The following is a 24,214-nucleotide window of genomic DNA, read 5'->3' as shown; positions in this document are numbered from 1 at the left end:
TGGTTATTGGAAGAGGTATAAGCCTGCCTGTACCACTAAAAGCCATCGTGAGTCTGGCACTGATGGGGTTTGTGGGAGTCAGACAGCATCCCCCCCCCACCCCACCCCTCCGGGCCAGCTGTGAGGAGTCAGTGGTGGTGACTGGCTCACCAAAATCATCTCTGAGCCATCTCCCCTCCTGCAGGAAAACAAGCAAGGCCCACTCCCGTGTCCACGGAAATTCATTTGTGCCAGTATCCGTGGAGGTTTAACATGCTCGGGGAAGCTGGCACAGAGCTCTGGCTCTCTACTGATTTACATGTTGTTGTTCTTGGTGGTCTTTCTTATGCCAGGGCTGAATCCAAGACAAATTGTACTGATTGTTTGTGACAGTGCACTGACAGCCTACACAAACCATATACACATATATATATATAAATATATATGGTATACATATATATATATATATGTATATATCTATATGTGCCCATGATTTATGCGGATTTAAATGCCATAATGAGTTGAGGATTTATGCCGGTGAATGGGTTAATGTCCTGTGGTTTGACCATGGGTTTGACGCAGGGATGGTTAATAGGACAGGCAGCAGGTGGAGAGACATGCAGACTGATGAGCAGCAGCAGAGGAAGCCACTGTGTGCTGACAGCCGTGGAGAAAAGAAGCAACGATTGCACGTCACTTATTCGCCCCATGCAGCAGGCAACATTGTTCTAATTGCAGGGTTTAGGCACCTTTAAAAAAAAAAAAAAAAAAAAAAAAAATAGAGCTTCCAGGCATGGTTTCTCCGTCTGCCTCTCTTCGTCGAACGGGACGCCGGTGAATAACAGTCCATTGCCGGGTAGATGACTTGAGGAACTCTCGTCGAAGTCAGCGGACAGAGAAAGCGGGGTTTTTTCTATGGGAAATGAATGTGACCGGGAAGCAGCAACCTGAGCTGATCGAGCGACCCGCCTGCCTTTTGGTTCCAACTTCGGCAAGTAAACCTGTTCGCGTGGATGGAATTGACTCGGTTAGCGATGTGCAAAGTGTCGGGGCGGGTACGAGGAGCATGCAACGCCCGTGCAATGTTTGGCGTGCGGATGGAACTCCAGGCTACCTTTTTAAAAACCCGACTGTTTAGTGTTTCGTTGCTTATAAATACTTGTTGGTGGCTAGAAGGCTCTGGTATAAAACTCTTTACCACATAAATTGCAGCATCTGCACATTTCGGTATATATTTAGCAAACTATGGTGCTCGTACTCGTGCAAACGTCTAACTTTTACCATTAACGTTTCACAGGGTACCGATACTCCTTCCATGCAAACACCGTGATCATCCAGAACGGAAGCGACTTCTGTGCGCGTTGCTAACAAGTTTGAAACGCATTTCATTGAAATACTGTTTATTTATTTACTATTACGTTCATGCCGAGTTCACCAGAGGACTATGCTCATTTCCCAGAGTCCCTTTGTTCTGTCGTACGAGACGTGTAATTTGACCGATAAGCAAGTACACGTTAAACTCTCGGATATGCGAGTGCAGGCTGGTGTGACGTCCCTATTGATGAAGCGGTGCGTTTTTTGGGTTGATTTTCTATCTGTTATTTGTTGTTTGATAGGTCACAGCAGGTGTGCTATACAGACACACAAACACTAGAGCAGCTTAACTATTATAACTTTGCATTTTGTTGACGTTTCTTTGACGACAGTTTTGAGAGATGTGTGATTACCGTGTAGCTTATTTCTCCATACGCCTGTAATCAACATCCAGTTTCAATGAATGCCAGATGAATGTATGCCTGGCAGGTTGAGCATTAATTATATCGTGACTGTTGCCATTATGTTCTTTTGTCAGACTCAGACGTGTATCGAGCTGAGCTTTCTTTCTCAAGGGCTTCATATTTAATTGGGCATTGTGGTTTAGGCTACTTGAACAAGAAAACAAATTATTTAGACTTTTTTTTATTTATTTCACAGCAGTTCATATTCTCTGAGTGGGCTGTTAAAAGCATGAAAACCCACCTCTGATTAAATATTGCATTGTATCTACAATTCCAATCAAAGAGGGGGACAAAGATATATTTCAGTTTTTACATTATGATGATTTTTCTAATCTTAATTTTTGCATTGCTTTTCTGAACCGGTCAGTCATATGTATTTTTTATTTTTTTTTTTTTATGTAAAAGTTGAGAGAATTCATGCTTCCATCCTCTTCTGGCTAAACATGACACACCGTTTTATTTGCAGCATGTTGTCCAGCCGCCGGCCTGTTAATGCCTCCGCTGGACACATGGCACCTTTTGATTTCATCGGTTCCCCAGAGCCCCCCTTTTGTGGCCACTTTCCGGTCACGAAGCATTCCGCTTTTGAAAAACCGGATACCTGAGCCTTGAGGGACACAAGTCTGCGGCTTAATTCTGCCTCATAGAGTGTGCCCAGATTTCACACATTTCCCACTCTCCACTTACCACTGAGTGATGGCTAAAATTACACAGCAAGCAGCGATTTCCTGTTGAAACGGGCTCTCCCACAAACACAGTTAAATGCCTGCAACGCTCTCACTCCATCGCGCATGTTTCCGATCACCCGCATTTCAGGGTTGTTAAGCGCGGACGTGATTGCGCTTCGACGGGAAGTGAACTCGAGACTGTGCAAGGCCCTTAAACAGTTCATCAGAAAGCGCTTGCCAGAAGGCATCAAATCAAATTCAGCAAATCTAAAACGGCTCTTTAAAAATCTTGCATTTGGCTTTTTGAAACATGTCGATACACTAATCAAAGGCTTGTGTTGAAGGCCCGTTGGGTGTTGAAGGTGTTTCAACAGTCGTCTAGATGAAGTAGACTGGTTCTTGTGATCCAAACACAAGCAGGACGGCCGGTGACCGCAGTTTCCCCACATTCTCCATCCCCGTCTTAGTTCAAGCTGCATTTTTGTCATATAAAATGCACCATGTACATTTCTGTAGACCTTTTACAATCTCCTGGATTATAAATCCATTACTGTGTGTGTGTGTGTGTGTGTGTGTGCGTGCGTGTGTGCGTGTTCGTTCGTGTTCTCTCGTTCTTGGGAACAACTAGCTAGCAATCTAGTTCATTTACTAAATTGCCTTGCACCCTTCAGGCTAAATAAATGCCAGAACTGCAAATACGTACTTACTTCCTTTTGTGTAAATTGGTTTGCTAGCAAACATCTGGAGCTGGCCGCACCAGATGTTGGCGAGTACAAACTTGTTAATGATATAAAAATTACATTTTCAATTTGAAATTGCATTTCACCCAATTCCGCCCATTTTTCACTTAGTTTGGTGGGTAAAAATAGTTTTGGCTACTTTTTGTACGGTTTGGACGGTGTCCGCCGACACAGGGTTTGACCGTATTCCTCCTCTCAGCAGGCTCAGCTTGACGCGCGGTGACCAATGACCATCAAAACCAAAATGTCGTTTATAACAACCAAGTTGAAACTTTTTTTCCTATTCCATGTATATTTTTTGCCATAGATGCAAGACTTGTAAAAGCTTACATCTGTTCATATGAACAGTTTATCTAATAGACTTGTTTTATCTCATGTTATGGCTTCTATTTAACAATTTTCATGAATGTAACTACAGATTTGAGTGAGTGTGTCTGAAACGAACGTTCAAAACGATGATGCCACTCCGTGACGATTAGGAGGGTTGTATTATAGACTTTAGTTCTACTTCTCATTGTCAGTCCAATCTGGCAACACTGGATTCAACAACCCGTTTCTTTAATTTAGTGATGAGCCCTACTTAAAAATCTTGTGTTCGTGCGAGTTAAATTTTTAGGATGCAACTCAAGCTTATTGAAACATTTGTCGCCTATAGTTTCATGCAGGGATGACATGTTTTTTGCAGGCCAAACAGGAAGTTAGCATCGCACTGGGTCTTTCGGCAAAAAGCCAATGAGATTTTACCATCGATTTTGGGGTATTGGAGAAAATAAACTCTGCGGCAAACGCAAGTTTATGATACTTGCACGTTTTGTTCAGCAAGATAATCTTCACAAATGGAAACCACTGTTGTGATTTTTGAAGCGTGAATGCAATCGACGGAGGTAAACGGCTAACGATAGGCTGCCGACAAACTGCACCACTAACCGCCATTTGTAAGACTTGTAAGACGCGTAAAAGCTTCAAAACTGAAAAAGGAGTATCTATTGATCTATTTTACATCGTAGAACAAAACATTAACATCTTTTAAACTTGGGTTAACCACAGACCTTTTTTCATTCATCTAACCAAAAACCCGTTCAGAAAGGTAACCGGAAGTGCAAAGATGCGGACTCATTTCCGGGTTTTAGGGCTCACTCCTGCAGCACTCTATTTAACAATTTGTCATACGCAGTCTGCCTGAGAAGTGAGCAGGACAACTTCCTCTGAGCAAATATGCCTGACCACACTGACACTAAAATACTTGCAGTGATGGATAACCATTCTCTCACTGCCTTGCAGGATTGCACTGGCTGTTGGTCAACATAACCTTTTACAGAAGGGAACGAGCGGCAAGGACAACCCGGATCACTAAAAATGGGATTAAATATAGTGTGATTATCGGATAATCAAACCCACGTCCCTTTTTAAAGGCAGGATAAAATACAGTGACATGCATGTCATATAACATTTCCAACCGCCTGTGGTCACACGCCTGACGGTCTCTTGGCAGGAGCCGCAGAGGCATAATTATACCCCAGTGGAGTGTGAAAGTTGACGCTTTTGTATTCAGGAAGTCAATCATATTTTAACCAAATCACTTCTGCTGGAGCATGAACATGAATTCACTTTAACTTTTCATTTTCTCGGAGCCACTCAGGTAATTGGAAATGACACAAAACAATCAGACCTTATTATTGTCAAATATATAAAAATGTCAGTTTCCTAAAACAAAAAAGTCATATTTAATCTCTTTCAGTGCCTGAAAAATAGTCACTTTTTGTCCCAATCATTGGAGTCGGTCCTTCAAGATAACCGGTGTAATTTAATGACCCTAGATTAAGAATAGAAACCCGTTGTTTGACTCCTCCAAGACTTTCCTCCTTTTGCTTTATTAAATGTTTCTGCACCAAACATTATATAAATAGACATACAGTATACATATCTAGATATCATTTCCTGGCAGATGGCTGCACAGTTTCACTTTTGAAGATGTATGAGAGTTGTGGAATGGGCCAAAGGGCAGACTCCAGTGTTACATCATAAATTAGTCTTTTTTTGAAAGATTATAATTAGTCCCTGTAGGAAGTGCTAAGTTACATATATAATAGTGTTATGCACACTCGTATTCCATAATTCAGCCGACTACAAACGCAGGCTGTAATTAAAGTCTTAATTAGGTGGCGTTTTAAATTTTTAAAGCGTCGAGAGGATATGTTGTCGTAAATCCTGATGCGTCAAAGCAAGTTTCGCTGTCGCTGCTTGAAGCCTTCCTTGAAATGTTTCCCCGGTAAATAAAGGGAAAGTCGTCCTCTGCATTATTAATACCCACAGCGTTTCATTAGCATTCTTATTTAGATTCGAGGCAGGGAACTTATGCATTTTAATGTCCCCATTCATTTCAAAGTGAGATTCTAAGACATCTACCTTGCCCTTTTACCAGCCGCTAGTGGATTTCTTTCTTACCACTTATGATAACTGCGCTTTAAAAAAGAAAAAAAAGCATGTTTTTTTTGTTTTTTCATCCTTGAAATGGGAATGAACGAATGCCGGAAATATTCACAGTCCCAGATTGGTTCCTCAAAAACCTACATTCACCCTGAATTGCTCCTCCCACAGTGCCAACATTAGAACACCCAATCCCCACGCATGCATAACTCCTAACTGTTACTGCATTGTTGATTGTGTCTGTGTTTGTATCATAGCAAGGGAAAAAGACACAAGCATTATACTCTAATTATATATTAAAAAAAGGAAAGGTACTGTTTCTAGCCTTGTCTACTAATTTCCTTCATCCTGTCTCTTGCGCTCACACAACCACATGCAATAATCTCACACACGTTGGACGGATTTGGGGAATTTGCGGCTATCATCAAGTCTGCCGTGCTGCTATTTGTGCAGCACGGCTCTGCGAGACGAGCCTATTCAAACAATGAATATACAGTGGAGAGGAAATGCATCAAGTGGCTTTGATTTCCCACAGAGACGCTCCGAGGGGAAGATTGAAGCGGGATGATTTCTGTGAGCTCTGTGCATACGAGTCCCTTCCAGGATATTGACACACAGCACGGTGCTGCACACAGTGGGTTGACTGATACATAGGGATATGGTCCATGTATAAGATATTTGCATCGGGGCCAGTGGGATTGGTGGGGGGGGGGCATAGAGCGAGCAGACCCTCCAAAAGTGTGTTGAGTGATGAGCTGACCACTGCAGTTAAATCTTAGTATATATGTATATATGTGTGTATATATATGTATATGTTGATCCACTTATTTATGGTTGGCATATCTTCCTTAAGCCTATTTCTGACCATTAACCACGAACAAAACCCTTTTAACAAGTATCCATCTTGCTTTTCACAGTGAAGCCCGTACCAGATCACCAAGGTACATGATTTTAAAGTTAAAATGGATTTTCATCTTAATAATTTCCGCCAGGACACGGTGGACACTTCTCAAAGACGGAGCCACAGAGGGACAATTCCAGAGAATGTGAAAGTGGTTTTCCGCTGTGCTTTCACAGGACCTGCAGCAGGCTGTCTGATTAGAGTAGTTAGTCTTTTGTGCTGGAGTGCAAAAGACCATTCTCCTGGCTGAATTCTCTCCAGGAGGGAGGACTTATTATTAACCATTGCTGTCTTCACACTCTGTCCCATTATCACAGTGTTCTTGCTTTAATATTCAGAGCATGGTCTCTGTTTAGATCTTACTTATTGGTCGTGTTTTTATGGGCTTTTTGAAAAGTATGGAGGCTGTTCTTTCACATTGTGGTGTCGTCTTTTGGATTGATTTGGAAATACCAAAGTGGTCCTGACTCTGCAGATAAAAGTTGTCCTTTGGGTACTTGAAGCTCAAATTCATACATTGAATGAAAAGTGTGCAATATGTCATCTTGGTCTCCACGAAATTACATTCCCACACAACTAAACTGGTCAAGTGGAGGCAACAAAAGTACTTGGTTATGTTTAGGCTACAAAAGTACTTTATTTAGAAAGGACATGGACAGCTTTGTGTTTTTAGACTCATCCACCACCCTTACCTTCTCCTGATGTGGACTTCCACCAACTCAGTTCCATAGTATTTGTGATATGTCAAAAAGAAAAGTAATCCACGAGAGGCGTATTGGTCGAATTCACAATGCCGTTTCCTTGTATCGCAAGGAAGTTTTAGATGACTGGGCTGTATACGCAGTGAGACCATTTCCAGTCCTGTCATATTTACAGGGCATGAAGTCCACACAAACCATTTTAAGGTTTCAGTCCCGCCCTTCCATCGGTGCCTTCTTAATCAATTCATTCCATATATTCAGGGAGCGAGTAATCAAAGTGTTATTGGGCTCTGAAAGATAACATGTTAATGAAGGGTCTCCCACTAATGTGTAAACTGGTGGTCCCCTCCCCACGCTACGTACAGCATGCTAACCTCTGTATTCTAACGTTACCCCAGAGCTGTCCTTAATAGGCTCCTAACGTGCTTGCTCATAACTTATTTGAAGAGTTGGGTCTGTGATTGACAGCGTGGTGCTCAGAACAGAGATTCACTTGCATGCATCAGCTTTGGACACATTTGTGCAGAGGTGTTGGGGGGCGACTGTGGCTAAGTGGATAGCAGGGCCGTCTTTCAATCAGAGGGTCAGCGGTTCAATCCCCGGCTCCGGCTCTGCTAGTCGCATGTCTATGTGTCCTTGAGCAAGACACTTAACCCCAAAAATTGCTCCTGTAGCTGTGCCTACGGTTTAGAAATCTGAATTGTAAGTCGCTTTGGATAAAAGCGTCTGCTAAATGACTGTAATGTAATGTAATGTATTCATGACCATTTGTGAACTAAGGATGGATTCCATTCAGGGATTCGGTCAGCCGTCTTCTCATTTCTGTTGCACCACCGTGTTTCTACAGTAGCCCAGAATGGACAAACCACATGCTGACTCTAGTGAGGGCCTTTCGTTGTTTTTACGTTACCTGAATGCCACCCTAGTTCTCTGACACGCTGCAGCTTACCAGCAGATGTCTTTAGATCCTTCACACCGTCCCTTTTTAATGAATTTAAATAGTCAGTGCATACCTACCTTTGTGTGTGGCAAGCAGTACAATATAAACATGCAGCCCATCAAGGCCACGTGATGAACATCTCAACGGTCTGATGTTGAACTCAGAGCAGCGCCCAGGGGTTGATCCTTCCTGAAATAACCAAAGCTGTCGCATTTGAAATGATGGATTATGCTCATCAGTGCAGCTGCATCTCTGGGCTGTTTTTTATTTTTTATGCATTTTCCAAAGAATAAGTTGTACCTTTTAACTTTGAAAGCTGCCAGGCAACATCGCCTATTGGTGCACACAAGAGGTAACTTTGCCACAGTTTGACACGATTTCTAAAACATGCATGTTTGCAAATTTGGAGAAAAAAATGTGCGTGTCGGCAATAAAATGCATGCTCACAGTTTGCAAAATATATGTGCTTGCACTTTTGCCGTGGAGGCCAGACCTGTCTGCATATTTACTATTGCAAATATATGAGAAAATGCTCCTTATCCATCTCTTTGATAGTTGTTATGAATACAGCAAATGCTTTGTGACTTTATGAACAGTTGTAGCTCTCTGCCTGAAACTCTAAGACAATTATTGATTAAAAACAAAAGCCTAAACTTTCTGAAAAAGGCAAATTAAGATGACAAATTGACAGGCTTGTTTTTTTACTGTTAAACTGAAAATCCACAGCTGTTTCGCTGCTGACACAACACTGGGTAGTTTAAGTTGACTTGTGCTGGGTTCTGCTTCTCATCCTCTTCTCTGTTTTAATGCAAGTGTCTTTAAAGGATCCAGATGTCTCCAAATGTCTGCCTTTAAGCTGGTGGACCAGCATCAATCAATATCTATGAGTTTCAAATGAATTCATTTGATTTAGACTGTTGAGGGTGTTTTGGGACCTTTTTTTTGTTATTCATGAGGTGGTACGTCTTTCAGTCCAGTCATGTTTCATGCTCATTAACAACCTCTAGGTTGAAATGAATGTGCTTTTATTATAGTCAGGTCCGCAGCCAGAGACAGAGAATTAGGAGTCTCGCTATGGCCCAGAGACGGTTCCACACATCGCAACTGATGAATCACGGCTGAAACTTTGTAAAATCCACGATGAGGGATTTGTGAAACGGAAACAGAACTGATGAAACTAAAGTGTGATTCTTTACAGAGGGCTGTAAGCGCAATGAGACTCGATGGTGTTTGCTGCTGCAGTGTATCGTGCAGGTTTGATGATGGACGTTATCCGATTAGATCTGGAAAAAAATGTGTGAGTCTGTGTGTGAGTGAGTGAGCTCTGGCTGCTGGCCACGTTTGTGTCGCTTGACAGTTGAAGGTTATCAGTGTCTGAAAAGTTGTTCTTCCACTGTAGTTTCACAAAGCGCAAGGCAGTCAAGCGTCATCCCCGTCTCCGGAGAAGGGAGGGGAGGGCGAGGAGGCAGAAATGTCAACACATGCTCACTCCCAACTCGTCAAACACAGCCGCTCAGTCAGCGCCCCTCGTTAGTTTGTGTCGGGACACCGTGTCGATACACGCTCGTTACACGCATCGTGCCCTTTCAAAATAAGACTGTTAGGTTCAAGGCAACAGCCCACAAGGTTCAAGAAAAGAGTGTCGTTGACCTTAACTTGATACTAGCGACTCACGTCATCACAGAGTGTCTAACGACTTTGACTTTTGCAAGGGAACATATTTATCAGGGAGGCCTAGATGTGTGACTTTATGTCAGATCAAAAACCGTGGTCTGATTGGTCTGACACGTGGCCAGATAGAGGCATTCAGGGCCCTCTGGGCAACAACAAGCTGTGGGCCCCAGTCGACACCCTGCAACACCACCATTGTCTTTTTTAGCATTATGTATTCTGTCACCTTCAAGTAATGGAGCAGTTTCAGCACATAGGGGAATAAAGACCTAAATAACATTCAAAACGTATGAAAACTTTCTTTTTACAGACATCTGTAAAATAATTTCAGTCAAAAGAAATACTCTTGAACATCACACTGCGAGCGCAAGTGTGTATTTTTCTAGTTCAGAAAGGCTGACCTTTTGTTTTTGTAGCTGCATCATTGTACACAGGGCAACAACATGGCAGGCTATGCCTTTTTACAAACGGAGCTCAACATTGCCCAACTACAGAACTAACTGTGATGGAAACAAGGCGCAATGCAGTGCAGCACCACTCTAATTTGTTGGCTCTCTGATGCTGAATGTTAGAAGAGTCGGCCAAACTGCTTTTGCGCCAGATACTGGTACAACCGGTATAACCGGCCACGCCTCAGAGACGCTCCGGGTGGAAGATCAGGACTTTAGATCAGAACTAGGACCAGGATGCACGCTTTTCATTTCTTTGACTGTCTGGAAATCTGTTATTTTCATTTTCCAGATGATGAGCAAAGGCTATAATAATACTTCATTCAATAAAAATAAACTGGCGACTCAGTCTTCTTGGAAAATCCTGATTCAGGTGTACAGCCCTAGGAGGCTTCTCAATTTTGGCCTCATTGACATCACTTTGCTGTTTTCAATTGGAAAACGTCTGCAGCTAATCAACTTAAACTCTTGAACAACTCAAATGAAACGTTTGGCTGTTGTTGCCTTGGAAATCCCTCTAGTGTCTCGTTTTGTTGTGCAACAACACTAACAACAGTGTTGGGGTGAATAAATGCAATAATTAATAGTTAATATACATTTCATACAGAGGCAAGAGAAAATCCAAAGTAAAGGTGGTAGCCGGTCGTGTCTGATGAAGGGGGTCCTCGAAGTTTTACTAACCTCCATAACATATTAAAGTTGAATGCTTATCAAAGTAATGGTTATCCATCGGGATCTCCAGTATTGGGAGAAAGTACTTTTGACAGTGTGTCAGACACATTTAATCAACATTTAATGCTTTATGCTGCTCCTCTCACATACAGATGGTAGCTACACGTTGTGAGCATTAATTATGCTGCCACTAAAAACAGTTCCTGCCCTCTTAGGCAAAAGCTCATTAGAGATCTAAATTGAATCATTTGTTTAGTTATTTATGACGTTGGTTAGCTGGAAATGAAGTAGAAATCGAATGAGATTTGATAACTGATTGAGGCTGTGTCGGTGAAGGGATTTTTCCTGCGCTGATAATAATTGGCACAACAGCGAGATATGAGATATTATTGACTTTTTTTTTGTTGTGCAAATTATGTAATTTATCCATTCTATATGAATAAGCCTAATTGTTGACTATCATTGGGTATATTGTTGGTTTTTAAATGACAAAGATAACAGTTTTATAACTGATGAAATACTTAGTTGTTAAATGCAAAACATGTAAACAATTGCAAACACGCATGTAAACATAATGGGCAATATCTAGGTCAGCCTAGATTGAAGTCATGTCCGTATAACGTACGACAAGTCGATAACGTAAATATGATTGAAATCATGTCTGTATATCATATGACAAGTAGATGACGTCAAAATGATTGACGTCATGTCCGTATATCGTACGATAAGTCGATAATGTCAAAATGATCGAAGTCATGTCCATATATAGTACGATAAATCGAGTGAATTCATTATTTTGACAGGCCTCCACGTCTTAAAGGCAGGCTGGAGATTGGGCGATGATGCAGGAGCTGATGAAAGTGTCTTGTTTCTTCCAGCAGCTGAAATGTTTTCGCTTTAAAAGCTGCAAACCTGACAGTAGTGCCTCATTTCCAGTGAACTTTGAAACCAACATGTCCCTTAACAGCATTTTTCTGCAAAAAAAAAAAAAAGCATCCTGGCAAGACTGATCCACTGAGCAAACACTATGATTTTTCTTCCGCTTCAAGTGTGCCAAGCAAAGTAAAATCTACACTGATGCACTTCTTTCAACTGTGAAAAGTGTACTTTACCCTCTCCCACTGGAACCACAACTGTGATGCCTTGGTACAAACGCTGTCAACAGTCGAGAAGATGGTTGAGACATTTAACAGCTGCCGTCTCGCACAATTTTAAAGATGCTAGTGTTTGTAGAAAAGATGACACGTCTCTTGAACCTTGTTTGTTGCAACCTGACTATGAACACACTGATGTTCGCTCAGGCAGAGAAACAGTCCTCTGTTTTCTGCTTGAAGCAGATACACTAAAGATATACCATCAAACCTGGTCAGCTGCACACAATGCAAATTACAGTGTGGAGGCCAGCAGTCTGTGTTAATTATATTCCAGACAGTCTACCGGACAGGATGCCAGTCAACCACGGTCCCTGCAAACTCGCAAATGCGATGCTTTTTCTGCCCAGGAAAATGTTGCTTTTTAAGTTACAATATCGAAACTGAGTCATTGTCCAGAATGCAGAAAATATGTCATAAGAAAATAAACAATATCTTACTATAGTGTGAAAAGGAATTTAATTTTGTTGTCATGATGCAATACGCTGTTGAAGTATGAACAGTTAACATTAATGACCAACATCAATGACGCTACCGGTACTTGTGGCTGCTCACAAGTCGAGCCTTATCGTGTGTCCAGAGAGCAAGGGAGCTTTTAAACCTGATGCAATTGCGCATGAAGTTTATGGAAAGATGCATGAATAGATGCAAAGGACAGCATGAACTGAGACTAATTGAAAATGTTTTAAGTACAAGATATTCACTTATTCTCAGGCTGGATGCACTTGGTAAACATACAGAGATGAGAGGAAAAGAGCTGGAGTTCCTGGTGAGTTCTGAGAACAGCATGTTGCTTGCTAGCTCACAGCAAGTGCCAGTGGTTGACACACTGCTTGGTGGGGGGGGGGGGGGGGAATAAACACCACGGGCTGCACAAACAATCCAGCAGTCAAATTTGCTTTCCATATAAAAGCGCTGTTCCGGTGATTGGCTGATGGAAAAACCTTTTTAATTGAGAGAAAAAGCGAGCATGGAGATTGCTGGGAGCTTAGTCAAAATGATTTGGCTTTTTTTTTTAAATAAACAAAACGCCCCAAAACAAACCTATTGGATCGGCTTTTTGCAATGTGTGATGGGGTCCTACATGGACACTATTTTCTGCAACAATTGGAACAGTTTTGGTAATTTTGAGAAACACGTTTGTCTTTGCTCTTCTCGTTGATTTTTGAAGTGGGCTCTTCTGGGAAAAGATGATGTTAGACTTCCGAGCACCAATCGGTTTATTAATTTAGCAAAATAAGACGGCTGTTTGATAATGTTGCTAGGCCACTGTCAATCAGATCTTATCAAACCCACCACACGGTCCAGATAAAGGAGATTGGTGAAGTTTTTGAGTGCTGAATAATAAGGGTGGTTGTCCTCAAAGTTATATTTTAAGTTTTAAACGAAATTATATGACTGTACCATAATGAAACGCGTACACATTTATAAAATCGTCATTTGAAAGTGTCTTTTAAAACTCAATATACTGAGAGTGGTACGTTGGGGACTCCTCTACGTCTTGAAATAAAAGAATGTTAATGCCCTCTAATCAGAACCCCGCTCCTCTCGTCTCCCCACAGCGTCTTATCGATTTTCACAGAACAGCAGAAGCCTGTTCTCTGCTTTCTGGGTACTGGAGATGAAGCTATCAGCGCGTCGCAGAATCGGCGTTAAGGACTGTTCACCTGCTGAAAGCGATGGGCTTTCCTACGCTGTAACAACGGGGTGTAGTAGAAGCATTAAGTTCTTAAATTATTCTCGTCTACCTGCTGACTAGTTGGCAAGGTGACATTAGCTCGCTAATTCCACCATGTTTTCATGCTAATTTCACTGATTACAGAAAACGAGCGGAACAGCGTGCTGGTAGCCAGCGGCAGAGCTGTGTCCCTGCTCTCCGCCGCTAGGAGTCTACAGCCAGGAGGAGGAGAGCAGGCGCTAGGGTTTGCGCTCTCTGAATTCAAGATGGCGCCCGCTCTCCTTCCAGCAAAGTAGTCTCCCAGTGGCAGGAATAGAGGTTGAAGGATTGCGGGGTGTGGTTTTGCATTTGTGGTCTGATAAATCCATATAATTCAGGGCCCAACACCATATTGCTATTTTCCTAGCTACTGTAGCCTTTCATATTTGTCGACGCTACATCGAGGCTTTTGTCAAACGGAAGTGGGCGTGGTCACACCCCTCAGCCCCTTTGCCTACTTTTTTTTGTATTTTTCAAAATGATGCAGTGGTTGTACTGAAGCTCAGACCTGGGGCTGAAGTTGAATACTTAAAATGTAAAAGTAATTGTCAGTGTATAATAAAGAGATGAGGCTTGAGGCATCCACCTTAATATGTTGTCCAATCTATCTTCTCGACTGTATGTGCACTCTGCCTTGGTCTTTATCATTTAGCAAATCAAATCACCAAATAGAAATAAACCGAGCCTCTCCTCGGACACACCGTTGATGGGATCCCCGCTGCCGACATGGCTATTACCGCTCCTCTAGCCAGTGTGACGAATCCGGCTAATCACCAACTGTCGGGTCAAATTAGCACTCCGATTCACAGAGGACAGAGAGTGTGAAGTAAGTATGTTTAGGAGAGCCTTCGAACGTCAACAACAACAAAAAAAGCCTTCGACCTTCTCCTGTCTTTGCGAGTTCAGAGATCTCCACAGCATGTGTGCCACGAGTTCTGTCTGTTCTTTAACTAACCCCTTTTTTTTTTTTTTTTTTTGCTCCTTTTGAAAGTCTTTTTGCAGTTGTTCCTAATTTAGATCGTTGTGTTGGAGATGGTTGCAGATATCTAGTGGGACCTTATGCCATGCCTACGACTGATGCCGTGATCTCTGTTTGAGCTCGCTCACCTACTGCGTTTTGAAGATGCCCTCCAACTAAACAAATTATACATGCTCACCCTCCGGCACAATTCGTTCTTTCACCATCTACAGACAACTTCTGGGTCTAGCTTTGCTTTTCCCCTCAGTGTTGTACATAGATTCCCAGATGCTACTGAGGATCTGGTGACCTCCCGCCTTCTGTGAATCTTTATTTAATGAGGCAACTTGGCAGACTTTTTCATTTCTTTGCTCTTGCTTCTTTCGAGCTGTCTAGTTGGAATTAATGCGGCGAAGATCGTGGACACCGCAGTGTAGCCGACTTGAGCTACAGCCCTGATCCACACAGGGGTGGACTCGCGTCACACTCGACTTGACAAAACACAAAATCTTGACAACAGATACTTTGAATCAATTCGACAGCAGCCATTTTGCATGTGCGAGGTGAAAGGTGCGTTGGCCAGTGCACGCTGGTTACTGTACTCAGGCAAAGATAACTTGAGGCAAAAGAAGCATGACTGTAAAACTACTGTAGTATTTTCAGCGGCTGGTATGTTTTTGTAGGTCAACAAGGCCAACGGGTGGCGACTTTTTAGCCCTTAGAATCTCCCAGTTCAATTTTCCATCTTGTCCTATTAATATTTTAAGTGGATCCACTCAATAGATTTGAATCAGGACCTCTAGTATTAAGAGCAAGGAGCTTGTGAAGAATAACGTGTTAAAGTCAGTATTCTACAGCTGCTATTTCAAGGTTATATTAAATCAGCGTTTCATGTCTTCTCTGCTCATCTCGTATTCAAGCTTTATATGAGATACAAATTAATTATACTGCCACTCAAAACTGAAGTGCTTCTGCCTTCTCAGCCAACAAAGAGATCAGATCTTAAGAACGTCTTTGGGGTTTTATTTTAAACTTTTGATACAGACGTTCAGAGTGGAAGACAAACAGATTTAATAAGAGACTCAAAACACAGCACAGCACCTCATCATTTAGCTTGTTAATGCTATAAAATGTATTCAAAAGTTACAGATACTAAATTTAAAAAGCATTTAATTCTGTAAATGTGCTATACTAACTTGTATAGTGTGTCTGCATAAAAGCAGAAGGCGTTTCGACAGTTGTTTTTAGTCTGTCTCATGTGTGTCTGACAAGAATGATGAATTCCTATTTTTGATAAATTCAACAGCTTGTGTTATACGTGTGTAAGTGAGTTTCAGTTTATTTTCTTCTGTTTTATCCAAAAAACGACAGTGGTTCTCTCTGAGTGATGCCAAAACGCAGTCTTGACCGTGGACTTGACCCCGGACCTAAACGTGGATTCAACTCTGATCTCGACCCAAATCTTGACTCTGTACTTTACTCGGGTCTTGACTTGGCTCTTGCCTCTGGACTTGATTCCGGTCATGCCTCTGGACTTGATTCAGGTCTTGATTCAGGTCTTGACTCCGGGTCTTGACTCCGGGTCTTGACTCCGGGTCTTGACTCCGGGTCTTGACTCTGGACTTCTCTGAGACATGAGACCTACTTAGCTATGTTCCATCTCAGCTGATCCGTAAAGGACCCGAGGACAGTCGGACCCAATCCGAATAGACCGGAGTATAATTAGACCCGAACTAAAGTACAGTCGACCCAAACAGACCCAAACAGAGAGAGAGCAGCAACATGGTGCCTCACAGATTAATGAGCGGGCACAGTCAATACCATGTCATTTTTAATGCACTTTTAATGCCCTTCTGACACTCAAATTATCTGCTGAGGAGATAAAATGATTTGTGTTTTTAATTATCGGTTATTGCAGCGGTCAAAGGTCACTTCGTCACAGTGCTTCGTAAAAGTAACAGCTTGGCTCTAACGACTCTCAAACCGATCTGACTTTAGCAGAAATGATTCATCCACACATTACAAACAACTACGGCGTCGATGTTTACCATGACTCCAATCAAAACCTCACCAGAACAACAAGAACCGGACATTTTAAGCTTCACAAATACAGCATTCACTGCAGAGTTGCTGTGGATTGCATTTGGGTTGTCGGCTTCACAGTGCTGCTGTGAATGTTTTAAGTGAAAAGACACAATTTGACCACAGTCAGCACAATGAATATGGTATGCTGTCACAAGATTTTAACTCACTTCAGCTTTGAATATATTGCAAATACATGTGCTTCTGCAGCGGCTGTGTGATTTGAATGTTAACCGTGTTTGTTTCTTTGTCATTGGATTAAAGAATTTCTGACAGACTGCTTAAGAGGTTAAGGAGAATATACGACCGGCGTGCGGCGTCTTAACAAGATTGTATTATATACACGCGTCCCACAAGGTGGCTTTCATCCCCTCTACTGTTTTCAATCTGCACAAACGTAATGAGGTTGCAAGACGGCACCATAGTCTCTAGAATATGCTTTATGATCTCACATGGCTGCACACAGTCACACATGAGGAAGCTGGCGGAAGCACAGGGCCTATAAAGGATAAGCCCAAGAGGTGTTACTTTTTTTTGGGGGGGGCGGCATCAGTTTTCACTTCCCACACATTTCTCCAACACTATGGATGTATTACTTGAGGGCACCCATCACTAAATACGTTGCTGAAAATATGTAACCGCTCCATGGTCACCATAGCGATTGACAACGCCTCATGCTACATTTTAAAAATCACAGAAAGATTTATTTTTATTTTTTATTTTTTTTAATAGGGGATCCCATTAAAGCTCTACCTGTCCATCAAGTGCAACCATTCACACCGAAGCAAACACCGGTGCACTGGTTTAATTAGGTGCCCAGCAAAGGTGAAAGATGTCTTTGTGCAATGCTATCGGATGAAGATAAGGAAGCATAACGTATGACACAAAAGACTATTGTGCATGTTTCAACCCTGCAGGTGGGCGTTTTCCATGGCAGCTTTTCTGAGAGCCGGTGGTAAACTGTCAAACCCCTTTGCACTGTACCGGAGCATGTCGGGCTCTATAGCCTACGGATGTTGGCACGGTTACATTTTCAAAAAGTCAAGTTTTGAAGGAATCCCACACACTGCCTCTCAGGCGCTTCGTAGGTCATGTTCATGCGATCACGATCATTTTGATTCCAACTGGAAGTCCGTTTCCGTTGATGTTGTCTCAACACCTGCTGAGTGTAGTCGGCATTAGCTGTCGCTCTCTGGGTCCATTCGTGCTGATGGCAAATGACAGTCAAAACTAGGCAGCAATGAGTGGTCCTCGTATACGTTATATTATGTTGTGATTTAAATCACAACACGGAGTAACATAGAAGGTGTTCAAATCCCAGTTGGGACTAAGTATTATATTTGATAAAGTCAATTTGACAGTCTTTGTAGCTATTGTTTCAATTGTCAATAGCCAAATGAAATGTGTACAGAAGATCTTTAGCTCCTGGTGCAGTCAAGCTCTTAAACAGCAGAATGTAAAGTTAATGGAATATGAATGTCACGTGATTTACTGTTGACAATATCGAAGACGAGAAACGATGACGGGAAACTCTCTTTTGTAGCTGAGAGGTTGAGCAGTGACAAAGAATAATGTAACGTCAGATTAATCGTGCTGCCTTCGTGTGCTGTCAGACTTTTCGGCTTGTTTTTCACATCACCGGGATGTGTCTACTGTGCTGCCCAGCAGCAGGAAAAGAGCTTGACCTTCATTCCAAAGTCTCTTAAAAAGAGAATTGGTTGACCTCACTCACATACGGATTGTCACCTTTTTCACCAGCTCCATCATCTATGAAAAGGTCAATCTTCTGCTATTCTACACAAATCTGCCTGCAGAAGAACGCACCACTCACATTTGTGTTTTTTGTGCTCCTTCTGCTCATCACTGTCTTATTACCGTCAGGGTTGTCTTAAAAGTGTTTCAGTTTAACACTTAGATAAGGACAATCCAGGCAATCAAAAAATTGTTCAAAGTACACGGAAATGCATTTTTAATAAAGAACTTTACGACCATGTTTTCAATTGTTGTGAGAATAACCTCTTTTCTTGTGAGGTAACTGATGTTTCCTGTCCCCACGTTTATTTCTTTACAAGTAATCAATGACGTAAAAAGAATGTCAAAGGCCCAACACTGCCTCTGAGGATGCATGTCCACAAATGATCTTAAAAGAAATATAACCGTCACTGTTCACTTCTACATATGATACGTAAATGTAAAGCATTGATGAAAGGGTTAAAGTGGTAAGGCGCTCTATGTAGTGCAACTTCTCTTTCATCAACGGTGTCGTAGGAGGCGTTTAATGATTCTTCAGCTGAAAGGGAAACCTGGAGAGTAAAACCTGCCCCAGTATGAAATGAAAGAGGGGGCGGGCACAATAACCGAAATACAAGAGAAAAACACTGCAATAAATCACATCTATGTGAAGCTTCATTTCTGGTGAGACTGTCAAAAACATGCTGATTCCAGTCTGTAGTAACTAACTGTTGAGTTTTTTTGTTTTGGTTTCTGCCACTTCTGAAATCCCCCTCGAACGCATTTGAATTGTAAACAGAGTCAGTTGTACCAGACAGGAATATGGAAAATATTATGTTACTTATAGACTGTTTTTAACAAAGGAATTGCTTTTAAAATCGGCCGTGGTGACCAACGTTTACAGGTAGCTGATTTCATTTCCTGGTTGAGGTTATTGCTTGTGGGGGAGTATTGGACTCCGTCATATTTGCACTCCCCTTGCATATTAAGCCTTTTCTGTGACTCGCAGTCAAGTCACTTCAGTTCAAATGGCAATTGTTTTTTGTTTTTTTTCCATCAAACATGAGCTGTTGTCCTTTTCATTTGTTTACATGTCGCACCATCCATCAATCGTATTGACTCCGGTGGCAGGATTTTGATGAAGCTCTGGAAAATAAGAGGGTTTTCAAAACATGAGGGAATTGAGCATCTCACCGCTGTGTTCAGCCATTTTCAAAATGATGTACTGTTTGTTTCAATACCCATACCGGGGCTATTTATTATGCCGGAAGAAAAAGATGGAGTATGTCCCAATACTTAGTATGTCAAATGCAGGATGTTCTACGGTCGCGTTTTTGCAGTATGCAAGCTAGAGTGCTCGGCTATTCTGACCCACAATCCTTTGCGCAGCAGATGTATGAGCAAGAGGGTCAAAATTCAAGGTGCAATGTTATGACGAAGTAGTGTATCCTACTTGAATGCATGCAGCAGTACTTTATATGGCCAGCTGCAGAATGTACTAAAAGTAAAAATATGCTATTTGGAGAGCAGAACAAAATGTCATTGGGTGCTTTTCAGTATGCTTAGGCATCTCCTTGCCTCCTCTCCTTGTGTCTTAGTCACGTCCACAGGAGGTGAGAGAAGAGGAGGCAACGGGCATTTAACAAAATGAGACATTCATGCCTCTGAGCCGTAGTAGTTAACCTTGTCATGTAAACCTATAAAGAGCTACACCTTATGCAGGTCAGTGGTGGACTCAAAACATTTAGAGACCTTTCTACAGAGCCTTGATTTGAATTCTGGAACCTCCAGAATAAAGATGGCCAATTCAATTCAGAAGAATACATTTGGACCATGTTATGTCGCCTCAATGTCGGGATACTTAGTTGGTAAGGTGTTTGCAGATTGTGACAGAGCAGTGAAAGGTCAGAATAGTGCATGGAATTCAAGGGTGAACTAAAACTGCACTGCTATGCGTTTGAATGGCTCTTCACCTCAACGATAATCATAGTGTCAAGTGTGACATCCGTGCCTTTTTGTCAGCTGTTGTCATTTCTGTACTCGGTGTCTGAGTGCCATTTCCCTGAACTTTTGCATGTCTCCCCCCCCCCTTTAAAAAAAAAAAAGAAAAAAAAAAAAAGAAATGTATTACTTAAAGATATAAAGTTCACTGTGCAATCCTTTTTTTTTCCTATTTCACAAAAGTTCACGCTTTCCCAATGTCAGGCAAAACCAATTACCGCAAAAGTAGACCAGTAGAATGGGGAACACGAGTCACTCATTGAGAAAAGAGGATTAAAATGTTCATTGTGTACATAATTGCTCTGCTTGGCAAAATGTCAATTCCTCTTCTCAATTCCAACAGACAAAATCTGGAATTGCTTTGCTGTACAATGAGGAGACCAACAATACCTATGATGTCTGCCTGAAATTGACCAAAGAGGTATTAACCATACAGAAGCTGGACGTGGTTTGCACGAGTGAAAGTGAATCCCCAGTAAATGTAAGTGCGCCCGAGGGCTCCAGACTTTGTAATTCCTGACTCATAACTACAGCATAATGTTTCAATGTTCACAATATCCTATTGCCAATAAGAAACTCCCACTTTCTAAAGCACAGAACTGTTGTACTGCGAAGACAGGCTACTGGCGGTCTGGGCTTAAGCATTAAAGTAAGCAAATATTTTGTGATTATGGAGAGACTAAAGTGAAAATGAGAAAGCCGTTTTAGCAGCAAATTTCATCACTGAAACTCATTTATTCTCTCCTGCTTTTCAGGGCGGTGCAGAGCACAACGTGCCGGTGGTTATTTCAAAGATTTTCAAAGATCAAGTAGGTAAGAAAGTGTTTCATTTCTCTACTTCAATGTGGATCTGGGACTGGTTTTCAATGCAGTGTTCAATGTCATTAATCAACTCGATTATGAAAATGTTAATGACATTAGAAAGAGACGCTGGATATTGTACAGGTGACATTTAAGTTCACGATGGAATTTTGAGAGCATCAATGACTTCCTTTAGAAATATTGGGCGAGGAAATATTCGAAAGTCAAAGAGAAAAACGAAGAGTGAAGAAATTGATTGAATTTGGGGAAATCAAAGAGAAACATTCAATTTTGGTCGAGGGGTCCTAAAAGCTGGGAACATTTGTGAGAGAAGAGAGCAGTAAAAATTAAAGCAGAAGAGCCTACCACTCCCTTACAAAGCATCCTCCATTTTGCCCTATAGCCTAGCTTAGCATAAAGACCGGAAACGTGGGGAAACAATTTGATTGGTTCTAAAAAACAAATATGCCTACCTCCCAACACTGCCTCAGTTCATCAACGTGTCTTTGTTCAATCCGCACATGAACATCAATCTGTGATTTGTACTGGTTGGTATACGAGAGTACCAAACCTGGTTACCTCATTGACTTCCGGAAGCTGCACACAGTCACTGCGCCCAGCTGTTGTTCGTCAAGAAGTTCCAGCGCATAACTTCACATTCCTCTTTAATTTCCCTTAAGTGGGTTTTAAGCTTCGAAAAGCAACTTATTCCAATCATATTGTCTCATATGTGAGGAGTGACTTATTACTTATAGAATTATTCGCAACAAACCATATTTTTGATGGCTGCATCATTCCAATAAATGGGAATGTTCTGAATGTGTTTTGCAGATATTGGGCATGGCTCCAAAGCATGTGTGTTTGATGACTAGTGGCCAATGGCCAGTCATTAAACAAACAAGCACAAGTCACCTTTTCAAGTCTTTGTGCTGAGATAGGCTGAACATGTCCCGGCACCAGCTCCATGACATGAGATCATCGGCCCTCTCTTCTTTCTCTCAGAAAGAAAGCAAATAACCATTTTCCCCCCAAAAATATGTTGACGCACTGTATTTCTTTAAAATCATTTATTTTTTTGGTTGGACTGTTGTACTCCCACTGGTAGACACTAGAAGATGAGCTGTTTTCAAATAGGTAACAGTGAAAAGAAAAGTAATAAAAAGTGTGAAAAGAAACTCTGAAAGGGAGTACACAGTCGCCAGATTGGAATGTACTCGTGCTGTTAGCTAGACGGAGAAGAAAAGGCTTATATCATGTTCGTCAGTTAAATTGTAAGAACTGATGACCTCTCGCTATCCTGTTGGGATGCAATATCACAGCCTCATGTGAGTGAATCGCTTGCATGTAATTTGTGCTTTTGCCCACATCCCTCTTAATACCTTTTTTGTGAAAAGAGAAAATCATGTCTTCATATCCCCGGGGGCGGTAAGAGCCACTTTCACAAAGCTTTACAAATCTTTTCACAACAGGGCTCTCATTGTTTTCCTCCCGTTGCCGCTGCAAATGAGTTTATATCATGATTAGTTTCAAATTTCATGCTTTCCCGTGTTCTTTCTCTGAGCTGACGTTGCCGGAGATTAGTCGGACAGAGACACTGCTTGCTATTTCCACCACATTACCACGTATGAAATGAGCAATTATTTTCTAATGTTTTCATTAACCTCTGACACTTGACAACTGACGCCTGCAGCCGATCAGACGGGGAAGCTATTCGTCGGGGACGCTGTGTTGCAGGTTGGTACATCGGTTCGTGACTTCATTTGCTTCGAGGTTCATCCGGGTCACTGCCGAGAGTGACAACTTGTTGCATCTCAATTTCAACCCTCTCCCGTTTTGACAGCGTAATTTCATTTACAAAATGGGGAGAGACTATTTCTTTTCTTCATTTGATGTTTAAACTGCATGACATTAATCAAACGAGTCTTTTAATGTCTGTGCTCATCATTTTGTGGTCAAATATATTCTTCTTTAGTTCTGTGGTAGATTAGTCATAAGGTCTGTAATCATCTGTGTCGTATTTAGTAATGCCGTTCATTTAATCTTTTAAAAAGTTCATTTGAATCTGTCTGGCAGGTTTATTTGCCGTGCTGTTTATCTCGATAACCCAGTAGATTAATCGGACAGCCAAGCAATATTAATACTCATGCTGGAAGTTATTAGGAATTATATTATGAATCGTTATTGCTTCCACCTTTTGGATTAATGTGTCATATTTATTTGCAATGACTTTGAATTGTCACACTGCAGAATATTGCATCTAATTTGCATACCATAAGCCATGGAGGGGGAGGCAGCAAATCAGGGGAGGGTAAGAATAGAATGGGAGGGAAGATGCACTTTCTATTCTAATATGAAATGACATCAATGTTTAGCTGCTATATGGCAAAGGGGCCTTGAACACAGACGTGTAAAGACCCCTGTGGGGAAGTTGTTTTGTCTCTTTGTGTTGTGGTCGTTTTGTGTCTTTGTGGTTGTTTTGCATCTTTGTAGTCATTTTGAGTATTCTGTGGTCGTTTTGAATCTCTTTGTGGTCATCTGGTGTGTCTTAGTGGGCGTGTTGCGTCTTTTCATGGTCAATTAGTTGGTCTTTGTCGTCTAGTCGTTTTGTGTCTCTTTGCGAGTGATTTGCCTCTTTGTCGTTATTTTGTGTGCGTTTGTGATGTGGTCTTTAGGTTTGGTGTGTTTTTTGTGTGCTTTTGTGGTTTGTTTGTGTTGTTTTGCGTCTCTCTTTTATGGTCTGTTTGTGTGGACCTGCACCCAATAGGCCCTTTCAGTAGGCTTTAATGTTTTACAGAACACTTGGTTCGGTTCATATCCCGGTTTCAGTACAGCCAAAAAAACAAACCA

At 41.7% G+C, this 24,214-nt stretch overlaps 1 protein-coding gene across 1 annotated transcript in view; it reads left to right on the top strand.

Moving 5' to 3' along the window:
- The first annotated feature begins 562 nt into the window (after nt 1-562).
- sntg2 (syntrophin, gamma 2) overlaps nt 563-24,214 on the top strand; it is a 73,791-nt gene continuing 50,139 nt past the window's right edge. The window contains exons 1-5 of the mRNA XM_076108493.1: nt 563-970; nt 20,910-21,047; nt 21,159-21,215; nt 21,322-21,379; nt 23,058-23,101. Coding sequence (XP_075964608.1) covers nt 902-970; nt 20,910-21,047; nt 21,159-21,215; nt 21,322-21,379; nt 23,058-23,101 — 366 coding nt within the window. The 5' untranslated portion in view covers nt 563-901. The remainder of the gene's footprint in view (nt 971-20,909; nt 21,048-21,158; nt 21,216-21,321; nt 21,380-23,057; nt 23,102-24,214) is intronic.

The sequence above is a fragment of the Anarhichas minor genome, unplaced genomic scaffold (assembly GCF_050575085.1).
Source record: "Anarhichas minor isolate MPS153535 unplaced genomic scaffold, ASM5057508v1 ptg000040l, whole genome shotgun sequence".
Classification (NCBI taxonomy): domain Eukaryota; kingdom Metazoa; phylum Chordata; class Actinopteri; order Perciformes; family Anarhichadidae; genus Anarhichas; species Anarhichas minor.
Note: the sequence above shows the minus strand (reverse complement) of the source record. Positions and strands in the feature narration are given on the sequence as shown.